This window comes from Prionailurus bengalensis, chromosome X (genome assembly GCF_016509475.1).
Source record: "Prionailurus bengalensis isolate Pbe53 chromosome X, Fcat_Pben_1.1_paternal_pri, whole genome shotgun sequence".
Classification (NCBI taxonomy): domain Eukaryota; kingdom Metazoa; phylum Chordata; class Mammalia; order Carnivora; family Felidae; genus Prionailurus; species Prionailurus bengalensis.
This window is the reverse complement of record NC_057361.1, coordinates 57831028-57845919: the sequence shown is the minus strand read 5'-3', so window position 1 is coordinate 57845919 and position 14892 is coordinate 57831028. Positions and strand designations below refer to the sequence as shown.

The following is a 14892-nucleotide window of genomic DNA, read 5'->3' as shown; positions in this document are numbered from 1 at the left end:
GACTGACAGTAACTAAAATTAAAATAGACCAATTATAATCATATACTATAATAAAAGTTACGTGACTGTGATCCCCCCCTCTCAAAATATCTTATTGTACTGTCCTTACCCTTTTCCTTGTGATGATATGAGATGATAAAATGTCTACGTGATGAGTGTCTAAGTGAGGTGAATGACATAGGCACTGTGATGTAGTGTTAAGCTACTATTAACCTTCTGACAATACGTGAGAAGGAGAATCACCTGCTTCCAGTCCATGAGTGACCATGAGTAAACTGAAACTGTGGGAAGTGAAATCATGGATAAGGGGGGTACTATTGTAATTTGTTTTCCTACTTCAAGTTATACCTACTTCTAATCTATTTCTGTATACTTGCTAGAGTGATCTCCCTGAAGCACACATATCACCATGTAGCCCACTTACTTTCAATAGCTTCCCATAGCTTTCTGGTTGAATTTCAAATTCTCTAAGCAGTCATGTAAGAACTTTCGGGATCTGACTCTTGCCTACCTCTCTTGCCTTGTCTCCCACTGCTCACTTTTTTATCAGTGAAATCTCCAATGCCACCCCCAGATCTTAAAGATGACAATAAACATGTTAACAGGAATTACTTTAGAATTTTCCCAAAGCAACAGAATGCTTAGCTAACATCTCTAAACTTCTGGTAGAGGAGAAGCTGAGAAACAGAAGCTCTATCATTCCACTCATACACTTAAATTTTTCCCATCAAATTTTAAGTCCCTTTTACCTGTTGCTTCAGATGATTAAGTTCAGCCATCTGGGGATCGATATTAACAACAGGTTTATTCTTGATTTTTCTTGCTCTGTCAGCATAGCGAAGGGTATTTAATGTTTCTTCTAGATTGGAGTCAGCAGGACTCACACAGGCTATCATAAGTGTATGGCTATTACCTCCTAGAGAATCTGAAAAATAACAATAGGAGGAAATAAAATCAAACAAGCAGGATGCAAGGAAAGCTGTCCATTTAGGTGGGTGCCTTCAAACTCAGAGCTCTAAGAAAAAAATTTTTAATAATCTGCAAATTTCCTGTTAGTAAAAATACTAAGATTTTTTGTTGCATAAATGATATAGTTTAGAATCGTATTCCATGTGTCCCCATTCGTAAGACTGTGATTTTGGCAGTTAGTTGGGTTAAAACAACTCAGGCCTAGCACAAGTAAGTTAGGAGCCACTAGTGGAATTAAACATTCTTAGGATGCCCTCTCTAGGTAGGTTTTAATTATTCAGGGAATTCTGCTTATCAAGTACTAATAAACAGTAATCAAGTTCATTTTCGGTTACAAAGTATAAAGTTCAGTTGGCATTCTGTAGATTTCTTGGCTTTCAAACCCATCTATGAAGACACCTTTCCATTATCTTACAAGCCTGCCTACTAATTGGTCTCTTTCTAATTTATCACTTAGATAGCTCTGTATAGGATAGTCCAAAAATCTGTTCACCGATCCTGTCTTTACCTTCTCAGCACTATTACTCTGAGTTACTCTCTTATTTTTAGAGGCACTCTGGGCTTACCTTGAAGCAGTCGAGTCAACTTGGAATCTCTGTATGGCACAAAGCCACCCTTTTTGTCATCTCCAAGAGCACTGATCACATTTCCCAAGCACAGGAGGCCTCGGTTAATATTAATGCCTAGTAGCAGGAAACACAATTTAAATTGCTTGGTAAAGCATTGAACATACACCTACATAAAATAAAAACCCCACAGAAATATTAAATCATCAGTCTTAAGGAGACTTCTTGATCTTCTTCACTTTTCTGAAAACAAAGGTCTAAATGTTGGATATGCACAACTGAATTTGTTGAGACTTGTTGCCCTTTCCCATGGAAACAAAGTAGAAAGACAGATAACTATCACCATGACAACAACAATTTGTATATTTACTTTTTATATCCATTACCACTTTTAATTCTCCAATTAGTGCTGAGAAATTAGATGAACAGCTATTTTTTATCATGTCACTAAATTATATTTACTATCATTCTCACTTTACAGATAAGGAAACTAGATCAGAGTTTCTATGACTTGTCTAAGGTCAAACAGCTGGTGAGTGGTAGGCCTGACATTCCATCTTAGGATTTCGGTTAAGTCCTATGCTTTTTCTTTCACACCACAGAGGAATACATTTTCTCTTGTTGTTTTAAAAAGGGTAAAGATTCGGGGCGCCTGGGTGGCGCAGTCGGTTAAGCGTCCGACTTCAGCCAGGTCACGATCTCGCGGTCCGTGAGTTCGAGCCCCGCGTCGGGCTCTGGGCTGATGGCTCAGAGCCTGGAGCCTGTTTCCGATTCTGTGTCTCCCTCTCTCTCTGCCCCTCCCCCATTCATGCTCTGTCTCTCTCTGTCCCAAAAATAAATAAACGTTGAAAAAAAAATTTTTAAAAAAAAGGGGTAAAGATTCTTTTCCACTTCTTGAATTACAAAGTTTGCTTTTTAAACCCTGTAATAATTTCTGAGGTCCTTCTAAAGCCTCTGACCTTCCCATGATTATGTTTACTGTGAAAAGGCTACATAGTATAGTGGTTAAGTGCACAGGCTTTGGTGTCAGATAGACTTAGGTTCTAATCCTGGCTCTATCACTGACTACCTATATGATTTTGGGTTCTGCTCTAAAATGAGGCACATCTATCTACCTCATTGGGTTGTGGTGGAGAATTAAATGATATACAAAGTGGGGTGCCTGGGTGGCTCAGTCAGGTGAGTGTCCGACTTCGACTCAGGTCATGATCTCATGGTTCGGGGGTTCGAGGCCTGTCTTGGGCTCTCTGCTGTCAGCACAGAGCCTACTTCAGATGCTGTCCCCATCTCTCTGCCTTTATCCCACTCACGCTTTCTCTTTCTCAAAAATAAAAAAAGATAATTATACAAAGTTAAATGATAAATGAATGGTATCATTTTTGTTTAATGCTACTCTACCTTTTTATTTACTCAGCCATACTGTGGACTCCCATACAACCAGAAATAACTATGTATCTACAAGATCTTGAGCTCCAAAACTCCTCTCTGACTGCATTCTACTAGCTTTTCATTTCTTTCATGGGTCCTGCTCTTCACCTTTATTATAGCCACCAATTTACTGACACTTTCTAATACTCCCAGTAGATCATCCTCCCCTGGGCCTTAAACTACGTATTCTGGACACTATGATCGATCATTTCAGTTAGGCTTTCTCAAGCACTCACTAGACCCATGACCTTCTGCCTTCCCATGATGTCAATTCCCAGTCACACATTAAACTAACTGTGGTGTGTGTGTGTGTGTGTGTGTAAGTTACTGTAGGCTGAAATGCTGGAGAAAGTCGCATAACTAAATGGACTAGATCCATTCATTATAAAACACTGCTCTCTGACTTTTGCTGAACACTTCATCAAGCGGCAATCTTTTCTTCCTCATTCCTACTTCACCACAGCAGCTATTCTAAACACTCATCATTTTCAAGACTGTAAATCTACCTTCACTCTATTAGTGGATGATTTCAACAAATACATTGTGGAGATCAAAGTTATCCACAAAGGAAGGTTTTCCCTCTCCTCACCTCACAGTCTTTTCTTTGCTGTTACTGATTCCTTCATCCTTCTCCTTGTTTCAGAGGAGTAAATAACCACCTTTATTTCCCCTTTAGTGTGCTGGTGTCTCTAGTCCCCCCCATTTTCTCTGGGACCTTGAAACCTTTGATCTTCTCTCTCTCTCTTAGATCTTTAATTTATTTTCCCTTTACTAATTCCTTCTTTTCAGTCTCTATACATGCTCAAATCTCCCAAATCTAAAACAAAACCAATCCCTTCAAGCAACCATTCCTGTCTTTTCCTTTTATTGCCAGCTGAAAGGGATACCATTTTTCAGGGCCATTTATCCTACCCAGGATGTGAAGGAGAATCTGCTGAGATTTATCAAAGCTGCTCACCAATACCTGTACTAATCCTTGTATTAGTTCATTCCTTTTTTTTCTTTCCCCTTTGAGCCAAACAGAACACAGTTCCATCTCATTGGCTCATATCCCATCTGGGATGTTAAGGAATAGACTGCTGAGGTTTTTCAAACCTGCTGAGCAAAACTTCCATCTATAGTGTCGTACAAGAACAACAATAAAAAAACCTAGATGAACCCTGAGAAGAATCTATGGCAACTTTGATCTAAGCAAGAATCATTCACTTGGGTATAAAGAGGCTGTTTTTTTTTTCTTTTTCAAATGAGAATTGGGGCTTTGGAATAGAAAGAAGCAAGGGAAATGAATGTCTCTCTAGAAAGAACTGATCACAAAACAGGATCTGATTTTCTGTTAAGAGATTTAAAATGATGAGTTCATGACATGGATGGAGTGTACATCATAAAGACTGGGAAGAACATGTTTGCAGAGGTTTAAATTTCTGATCAATGATGGCTATGGAGAAAAAATGTCCAGATAAAATTATAAAACCAGAAGTTATTCTAAGATTGAGAATAGATCAAGCAAGGAGAGGATCAAGAATACTACTTGACATTTTTGGGTGTTTATTTACTATGGCAACAAACAAATTTTGCTTTTTAGGGGACATCTGGCAATACCTGGAGACATTTTGGTTGTCACAATTTGTGGGGTGGCAGGCAGTGCTACTGGTATCTGGTGGGTAGAGGGCAAGGATGCCACTATCCTACCAAGAGACTGGACAGCCCCCCCCCCAAATGATCTGATCTGAAATGTTAATAGTGCCACAGCTGAGAAACCCTGCTCTACAGGTGAAGAAAATATCTGCAAGCCTAAGGCAGATAACCAAGTAAAATGGGGTGAAAAATGGAAGTAATATAGTACTGATATGGTCTGCCTAGTCAGAGAGAAAGGGAATGATCTGTTACTGCAATGGATCACAAAACTTATAGGAGTAAGTACTGAGAAGGGACAGAGTAGAAGGGAATTTGATTAGGAGACAGAATCTTCACTCAGACTGCCTCTGCCACTTACCAATATGTGTGAGCTTGGATAAGCCACTGAAACTCTCCTTTATTCATAAAATAGGTGTAATACATACCTTACCTCAGGGGACTATGATAAAAATCAAATTTGATCTACAAAGTGCTACCTACATGTTTTTATTAATTGGGTAGACAAACTTGGATTATTTGGATCTCTACTAAATTACATGAGCCTGAAAGTAGACAGCACCTGACAAATTCCTAATCTATTCTGATAACAGTTTCTTCACTCAGAAGATACTGTGAGTGAATAAGGAAATGGCTGCTTTGGCCTTCAAGCTGATACACATGGAAGAACTGATTATAGAAGTAAAATGATGGGAATCTGTTTGCTGGGGACTGAGGGGCACAGTCATACACCAGTATGGTAGATGTTAAGAAAACAGATCCACAAAATTCAGGAAAAAAGACAGCTAACTTTCTGGGAACAGGACGTCTAAAAGAGAAAAAGGATAGAAGGCTTTCACAACATAAAACTGTAATTATCTAGTCACAAATTATTCCAATAAAAAATTTGATGTGGCTTCACAGAGATCAACGTAACAAATAAATTCATATACAAAAAGAACACAGAGCATTATAGGAAGTTTGACCACCAGCATTTCTCTCCTCTCCCTCCTTAAAACACCACTAAAAGGAATTTTAAAAGTACTCACCCACAAGATCACAGAACATAGGAGAGAAATATCAGTATAGAGGAGGTTTCAACATATTTTTAGAGTACACGTAGACAAGCAATAACGGACTTAGCAAGATGGAAGAAGCCTCAATCTAAAGAGCCTTCGGAGGGACAATAATGACGACAGTGACAATAACAGCTAAGTTTATATAGTGTATACCTATTCTAGGTACTTTATACATATTAACTCATTTAATCCTCACAATAGTCCTATGAAGTATGATCATAGTTGTATTGACAGATATGAGAGTTGAGGCACAAAGAGGTTAGGGAAGTTGCCTAAGGTCATGCAGCTAATAAGTGGCAGAGTCAGGACTCAAATAAAGGCAGTCTGGCTCCAAAGTCCATGGCCTTAATCTCTACGCTCTATGAAAATGAGCTGATTTATTCAGAGGCACCAGGTACATTGGAAAGGGGACAGACTTGAGGCTGATAAGAGGGGATAGGTAGAAAAAGCATATAAAGAACTCTGGAACTCTCAAGTCTCTGCCCCAGAATCATGCAACTAATGTGTTCCCCATTCTCCATCATTCCCAGGCTACTTAATGGGATGGTTTTTCTAATACCCACCCATTAAATGTTGATATTCTCTTGAAACTGCCTTAAGCTCTTTGCTTACTATATATATTCTCCCTGGGTTTATACAGCCTAGAGTTCCAATAAATACCGATAAGAATGACTCCCTAATCTGCATCTCCAAACCAGACCTCTTTCCTGTTGTCCAGAGCTGTATTTTAGCTGCTTACTGAATAACCTCCAGTGGGCTGTGCCCATGAGGCATTGCATAAAAATACTGGACAAAACAGAATTCATCTTTCAGTGTAAATCTATTTCACTTCTACCACTGTTCCTTCCCATTTTTTCGCCATCTAACCAGTCATCCAACAAACAGCAAACCTGAGACATCCTGGACTCGTCTCTTTTCTCACCCCACACATCTGAGTCCTTTTCATCGAACACTTAGTGAACAGGCACAATGTTCCAGGCACTGTGCTAGGTATTAGAGATACAAAGATGAATAAGTCACAATCTCCACTCTCAAGGAGTTCATAATCTACAGGGAGAGATGGATGCACAAACAAAAATAATTGCAAATATAACATTAAAGTATACATATAGTCGAAATGGGTTCTCATAAGAGGGAGTGGTAAACTTTACCTGGGAAGGTAACAGACGGCTTCAGAAAAGAATGAAAAATTTGAGCTGAACTGTGAAGGATGACTAGAACAGTGCCAGTGGAGGAGGGAAGAGTAGGAAAGAACAGTGCAAGGGCATTCCAGGCAGAGGAAGTAGCATATGCCAAGGCACATATTTGTGAAGAACTACGGGTAATTCAGTATGAATATAATGCAAGTTATAAGATGGAGAGTGACAAATAATCAGGTTAGAGGGCAGCTCAGGAGAGATCATAAATGCACGACAGATAGGTCGGTCTCAGGTATTTGTATTTCTCACGTAGGGCAGTGGTTTTCAAACTGTGTCCCTCAGACCTTAGGGATACTTTAGGGAACCACAGAGATTCTTCAGAGTTTCTGCAAGGGTCATTTGGGTTTTGTTTTTTTAAATTTTTTACTGTGGTAAGATAGGGGCGCCTGGGTAGCTCAATCAGTTAAGTGTCCGACTTCAGCTCAGGTCATGATCTCACAGTTCGTGGGTTCAAGCCCCACATTGGGCTCTGTGCTGACAGCTCAGAGCCTGGAGCTTACTATGGCAAGACATATGTAACATAAAATTTACCATTGTAACCATTTTTAAGTGTACAGTTCAGTAGCACTAAGTACATTCACACTGTTGTGTAATCATCACCACTACTTACAGTCATTTTAACTATTTTAAAACCTGCCTTTACACAGCTCACTCCAGTGTGCTGTATTTCAAATCTTAACATGCTGAAGTCTACCAGCACATTTTTTTGTGCAGCAAGGTTAATTAATTTTTCTACAGTCTTTGAAAATACCTCTAATATGTGTGCATGTCTTAATGTTTCACAAATGTGTATTTTAAGGCTGTGGCTTTGCATAGACTTTTCCCTGGTCACATACTCGCTCATGGAAAATCGTGCAAGTTATTATACCAGTATAGTACAAGTTTGTACCGAAACACCAGGCAGAGACAATTCTTCAAATTCATGCACTTATCACTGCATCATCGTCAGTTGTATAGTACCAAATGGATGTTCACAATCTACATGCCCACTGATAGATGAATGGATACACAGAATTCGGTGTACACACACACATATACATACAAAGGAATATTATTCAGCCACAAAAAAGATGGAAATCCTGCCTTTCGCAACATGGATGAACCTTGAGAACATTATGCTAAGTGAAATAAGTTTGATGGAGAAAGGCAAGTACTGTATGTTCTCAATTATACATGGAATCTAAACAAGCTGAACTCACAGAAAGAGAGTGGAATGGTGGCTGCCAGAGGCTGAGGAGTGAGAGAAATGGGGAGGTGTTGGTCAAAGAATACAAACTTCCAGCTATTAGATGAATAAGTTCTGGGGATCTCATGTAAAGCATGGTGACTATAATTAACATTACTGTATTGTATACTTGATAGTTGTTAAGAGAGTAAATCCTAAATGCTATCACCAGACACACACACACACACACACACACACACACACACACACACACACGGTAGTTATGTAAGGGGATAGAGGTGTTAACTAACCTTATTATGGTAATCATTTCACAATATATACATGTATCCAATAATCACACTGTATACCTTAAACTTACATATATGTCAATAATATCTCAATAAAAGCTAGAAAAAATGATTAAATGAGAAAGTGCATATGAAATACTTAGCCAATGGCACTAAAAAAAGATAGTTTCAGTGCTTCTTGTAAACTTTGCAAGTATCCTGTTAAAAGCATTTAAAGTTATTACATAACATAAACTAGAAAAGATATTGCTAGTGATACAACTTTGGATTTAAATGTCCTATCATGTGAAACTCCCAGATCAGGTAAATAATTGAGGAGAATCCTGAGGTTGTAATTTGGACTGTTACAAAGTGTTTAGGGGCATAGGGGTGGCTCAGTTGGTTGAGTGTCCCACTCCTGATTTTGGCTCAGGTCATGATCCCAGGGTTGTGGGACCGAGCTCCATGTAGAGCTCTGCACTGAGTGTGGAGCCACCTTAAGATGATCTCTCTCCCTCTCCCTCTGCCCCTCTCCTCTGCTCATGCGTACTCTCTCTCTTTTCAAATTAAAAAAAAAAGTGTTTATAATTCACAGCTACATATGATGAATCAGGATATTCTTGGTAATGTGTCACCAGAATAAATTATAGGAAAAGTTAGATGCAAAACCTTAAATAAGGTTCTGTCATCTAGAATCCCCATCATGTCATATACTAAGAATGAAGAATGTTCACTAGAGCTTACTTTGTAATGGTGAAAGTCTAGAAACAATCTAAATGTTCATCAGTAAGGGAATGGTATAATAAATACAATGGTCTATCTATACAATACATAGACATAAAAAAGAATGTGGTAGAGCTCCACATGGAACAACCTCCAACATATATCCTTCAGTGAAAAAAATAAAGGGTAGACTAGAACAGAGTACATTATACGCCTCTATTTGTATAGAAAGAGAAAATATCTAGAAATGTGGACTAGGGATTTGGGGAAAGAGAAAAAAATGCTTTTTATTATAGTGCATTTAAAAAAGTTTTTCTTTCAAAATAATTATTTAGATTCACAGGAAGTTGCAAAGAAACGTACAGGAAGGTCTTATACATCATTCACCTAGCCTCCCCAATGGTAACATATTGCACAGCTATAGCACAGAATCAAAACCTGAAAATTAACATTGGCACAATCCCCAGAGCTTATTCAGATTTCAGCAGTTTTTACATGTACTCTGTGTGTGTGTGTGTGTGTATGTGTGTGTAGTTCTATGCAATTTTATCACGTGTATAACTTCAAGTAACCAACACCAAAATCAAGATACAGAACTGTCCCATCACCACACAGCTTTCTCGTGCTACCCTTTATATGCACACCTACTCCTTTACTCCCCAATCCCTAGCCCTTGTCAACCATTAATCTGTTCTCCTATTTAATTTTGCTATTTCAAGAATGTTTAAATGGCATCACACAGTATGTAACTTTTTGAGACTGGCCTTTTTTTTCCCCACTCAGCATAACAATAATCCATCCAAGGTGTTAACTGCATCGACAGTCATTCCTTTTTTTTTTTTTTTAATACTTTTTAAAAATGTTTATTAATTTTTGAGAGAGAGAGACAGAGACAGAGCACAATCAGGGGAGGGGCAGAGAGAGAGGGGGAGACCCAGAATCTAAAGCAGGTTCTAGGCTCTGGGCTGTCAGCACAGAGCCCAACGCAGGGCTGGAACTCATGAACCACAAGATCGTGACCTGAGCTGAAGTCGGATGCTTAACTGACTGAGCCATCCAGGTACCCCAGTAATCATTCCTTTTTACTACTGAGTAGTATTACACAGCATGGATGAACTACATTTTTGTTTAACCATTCGCCTGCTGATGGACATTTGGAATCATTTCCAGTTTTTGGTTATTACAAATAGAGCAGTTAAGAACATTCACATACGAATTTTTGTGTGAACATACACTTTCTTTGGGATAAATGTCCAATAGTGCAATTGCTATATTGTTTGATAAGAACATATTATTTCCCTGAGTGTACCTTTCTACATTACCACCAGCAATGTATGAGAGATTCAATTCTTCCACATTCTTGGCAGCATTTGGTATTGTCACTATTTTTTCTTTTAGCTATTATGAGAGGTGTGCAGTAATACCTCATTGTGGTTTTCATTTGTATTTCCTTAATGACTAAGGATGCTGAACACCTTTTCATGCAGTTATTGCCATCTGTATGTCCTCTTTGGCGAAACATCTGTTTGTGTTTTTTGCTTACTTTGTACTTGGATTGTTTTTTTTACTTTTGAGTTTCCAGAGTTCTTCTGAAGTCTGATATATTCTAGATACAAGTCCTTATATATATTCTAGATATAAGTCCTTCATTGTACTTCATTTTTTATTACAGAAAACTCTATGATATGCCCGTTAACATAAAGAAAGAAATTGTGATCATAATAACTATAATGTTCTTCTTGTTTGAAGATTGACTTATACAGTGTTATACATTTGAACTTATAAAATAAATTTACATGAATTTAAAATCTGTTCTTTAATTTATTTCCACTGTTATAATTTGTTGTAAGATTTCACTTAAAGAAGAGTTCCTCTGCTTTAAAAGGAAGGCAGATAAAAACATCTGCTGTAGATGATGGAAACAAATGAAAAGTTTTAAAGAGGGGGTATATGTGATCGAATTTGGATTTGGTAAATATTACTTTGGTCGTCAGTTGGGAGGTCAATTTGGGAGTGAAAAACTGGTGTTTTAAGAAACCATTTAGAGGGTGCCTGGGTGGCTCAGTCAGTTGAGCATCTGACTTCGGCTCAGGTCATGACCTCGCAATCTGTGGGTTTGAGCCCTGTGTCAGGCTCCGTGCTGACATCTCAGAGCCTGGAGCCTGCTTCGGATTCTGTGTCTCCCTCTCTCTCTGCTCCTCCCCACCTCATGCTCTGTCTCTCACTCTCTCTCTCAAAAGTAAATAAACATTAAAAACAGGAAACCTTTTAGGAAGTTATTTTAATAGTTCAGGTGAGAGATCTCTAATGACTGGAACACCAGAAAAGGAGCCTGGGTGGCTCAGTTGGTTAAGCGTCCGACTTCAGCTCAGGTCATGATCTTGCGGTTCATGAGTTTGAGCCCTGCGTCAGGCTCTGTGCTGACAGCTGAGAGTCTGGAGCCTGAATCAGATTCTGTGTCTCCCTCTCTCTCTGCCCCTCCCCTACTCATGCTCTCTCCGTCTCAAAAATGAATAAACATTAAAAAAAATTTTTTAAAGAAAGGTATCTGAGACATAAAAATGACATGACCAAGTAACCTTTTAAATGTGGGAAATGAGAAAGAAAGAGAATGAATACAACATGTGCTCATATTCCGGGGATAAGGCAGATATGTATTCATCCGGCCAACTAACAGTTACTGAACGCCAAATGTGTGCCACGCACAGTGCTTGGCACAGTTAGTGGGAAAATAAGAACTGGTCTTTACCTCCAAGGAACTCAAAGTCTAGTGGGGAAAACTGACAAATAATTACAATGAAAAGGGAGAATGCAGTGAGATGTGGCAGGGTGACAACTGACTGAGAAGGGAAGTAATCTGTATCACGATAAGGTGTTAGGTTATAGGCTTTTAGGTAAATGGATTTGTCAAAACTCAGTATACACTTAAAATTTATGCTTTTTTTTTCAATATATGAAATTTATTGTCAAATTGGTTTCCATACAACACCCAGTGCTTATCCCAAAAGGTGCCCTCCTCAATACCCATCACCCACCCTCCTCTCCCTCCCACCCCCCATCAACCCTCAGTTTGTTCTCAGTTTTTAAGAGTCTCTTATGCTTTGGCTCTCTCCCACTCTAACCTCTTTTTTTTTTCTTTCCCCTCCCCCATGGGTTTCTGTTAAGTTTCTCAGGATCCACATAAGAGTGAAAACATATGGTATCTGTCTTTCTCTGTATGGCTTATTTCACTTAGCATCACACTCTCCAATTCCATCCACGTTGCTACAAAGGGCCATATTTCATTCTTTCTCATTGCCACGTAGTACTCCATTGTGTATATAAACCACAATTTCTTTATCCATTCATCAGTGGATGGACATTTAGGCTCTTTCCATAATTTGGCTATTGTTGAGAGTGTTGCTATAAACATTGGGGTACAAGTGCCCCTATACATCAGTACTCCTGTATCCTTTGGGTAAATTCCTAGCAGTGCTATTGCTGGGTCATAGGGTAGGTCTATTTTTAATTTTCTGAGGAACCTCCACACTGTTTTCCAGAGTGGCTGCACCAGTTTGCATTCCCACCAACAGTGCAAGAGGGTTCCCGTTTCTCCACATCCTCTCCAGCATCTATAGTCTCCTGATTTGTTCATTTTGGCCACTCTGACTGGCGTGAGGTGATATCTGAGTGTGGTTTTGAAAAAAGACAGTCTCTTTAACAAATGGTGCTGGGAGAACTGGACAGCAACATGCAGAAGGTTGAAACTAGACCACTTTCTCACACCATTCACAAAAATAAACTCAAAATGGATAAAGGACCTGAATGTGAGACAGGAAACCATCAAAACCCTAGAGGGGAAAGCAGGAAAAGACCTCTCTGACCTCAGCCGTAGCAATCTCTTACTCGACACATCCCCAAAGGCAAGGGAATTAAAAGCAAAAATGAATTACTGGAACCTTATGAAGATAAAAAGCTTCTGCACAGCCAAGGAAACAACCAACAAAACTAAAAGGCAACCAACAGAATGGGAAAAGATATTTGCAAATGACATATCGGACAAAGGGCTAGTATCCAAAATCTATAAAGAGCTCACCAAACTCCACACCTGAAAAACAAATAACCCAGTGAAGAAATGGGCAGAAAACATGAATAGACACTCCTCTAAAGAAGACATCTGGGGTAGGCGGCAAGATGGCGGCTTAGGAGGACGCTGGGCTCACCGCACGTCCTGCTGATCACTTAGATTCCATCTACACCTGCCTAAATAACCCAGAAAACCGCCAGAGGATTAGCAGAACAGAGTCGCCGGAGCCAAACACAGACGAGAGGCCCACGGAAGAGGGTAGGAAGGGCGGCGAGGCGGTGCGCACTCCACGGACTGGTGGGAGGGAGCCGGGGCGGAGGGGCTGCTCGCCGGCCAAGCAGAGCCCCCGAGTCGGGCTTGCAAAGGCGGAGGGGCCGGGCGGACTGTGTTCCGACAGCAAGCGCGACTTAGCGTCTGGGAGGTCAGAAATTAACAGCTCTGCTCGGAAAGCGGGAAGGCTGGAGGACAAAGGGAGGGAGAGCTGCTGAGCCCCCTGACAACAGAGCTCAGTTTGGTGGGGAACAAAGGCGCTCGCCAGCGCCATTTCCCCCGCCCATCCCCCAGCCGAAATCCCAAAGGGAGCCGGTTCCTGCCAGGGAACTTGCTCGCTCCGCGCAAACACCCAACTCTGCGCTTCTGCGGAGCCAAACCTCCGGCAGCGGAGCTGACTCCCTCCCGCTGCCACAGGGCCCCTCCTGAAGTGGATCACCTAAGGAGAAGCGATCTAAGCCTGCCCCTCCTGCCCCCGAGCACCTTGCCTACCCACCCCAGCTAATACGCCAGATCCCCAGCATCACAAGCCTGGCAGGGTGCAAGTAGCCCAGACGAGCCACACCACCCCACAGTGAATCCCGCCCCTAGGAGAGGGGAAGAGAAGGCACACACCAGTCTGACTGTGGCCCCAGCGGTGGGCTGGGGGCAGACATCAGGTCTGACTGCGGCCCCGCCCACCAACTCCAGGTATACACCACAGCACAGGGGAAGTGCCCTGCAGGTCCTCACCACGCCAGGGACTATCCAAAATGACCAAGCGGAAGAACTCCCCTCAGAAGAATCTCCAGGAAATAACAACAGCTAATGAGCTGATCAAAAAGGATTTAAATAATATAACAGAAAGTGAATTTAGAATAATAGTCATAAAATTAATCGCTGGGCTTGAAAACAGTATACAGGACAGCAGAGAATCTCTTGCTACAGAGATCAAGGGACTAAGGAACAGTCACGAGGAGCTGAAAAACGCTTTAAACGAAATGCATAACAAAATGGAAACCACCACAGCTCGGCTTGAAGAGGCAGAGGAGAGAATAGGTGAACTAGAAGATAAAGTTATGGAAAAAGAGGAAGCTGAGAAAAAGAGAGATAAAAAAATCCAGGAGTATGAGGGGAAAATTAGAGAATTAAGTGATACACTAAAAAGAAATAATATACGCATAATTGGTATCCCAGAGGAGGAAGAGAAAGGGAAAGGTGCTGAAGGGGTACTTGAAGAAATCATAGCTGAGAACTTCCCTGAACTGGGGAAGGAAAAAGGCATTGAAATCCAAGAGGCACAGAGAACTCCCTTCAGACGTAACTTGAATCGATCTTCTGCACGACATATCATAGTGAAACTGGCAAAATACAAGGATAAAGAGAAAATTCTGAAAGCAGCAAGGGGTAAACGTGCCCTCACATATAAAGGGAGACCTATAAGACTCGTGACTGATCTCTCTTTTGAAACTTGGCAGGCCAGAAAGAATTGGCAAGAGATTTTCAGGGTGCTAGACAGAAAAAATATGCAGCCGAGAATCCTTTATCCA

The 14892-nt window shown here is 40.5% G+C and overlaps 1 protein-coding gene across 2 annotated transcripts in view; it reads right to left on the bottom strand.

Moving 5' to 3' along the window:
* The window catches only part of KIF4A (kinesin family member 4A), a 129080-nt gene that overhangs the window by 76147 nt on the left and 38041 nt on the right, over window positions 1–14892 (bottom strand). For both annotated transcript variants that reach the window (XM_043571000.1, XM_043571001.1), the window contains 2 exons: window positions 1536–1652; window positions 750–925 (listed from right to left, as the gene is read on the bottom strand). In XM_043571000.1, coding sequence (XP_043426935.1) covers window positions 750–925; window positions 1536–1652 — 293 coding nt within the window. The remainder of the gene's footprint in view (window positions 1–749; window positions 926–1535; window positions 1653–14892) is intronic.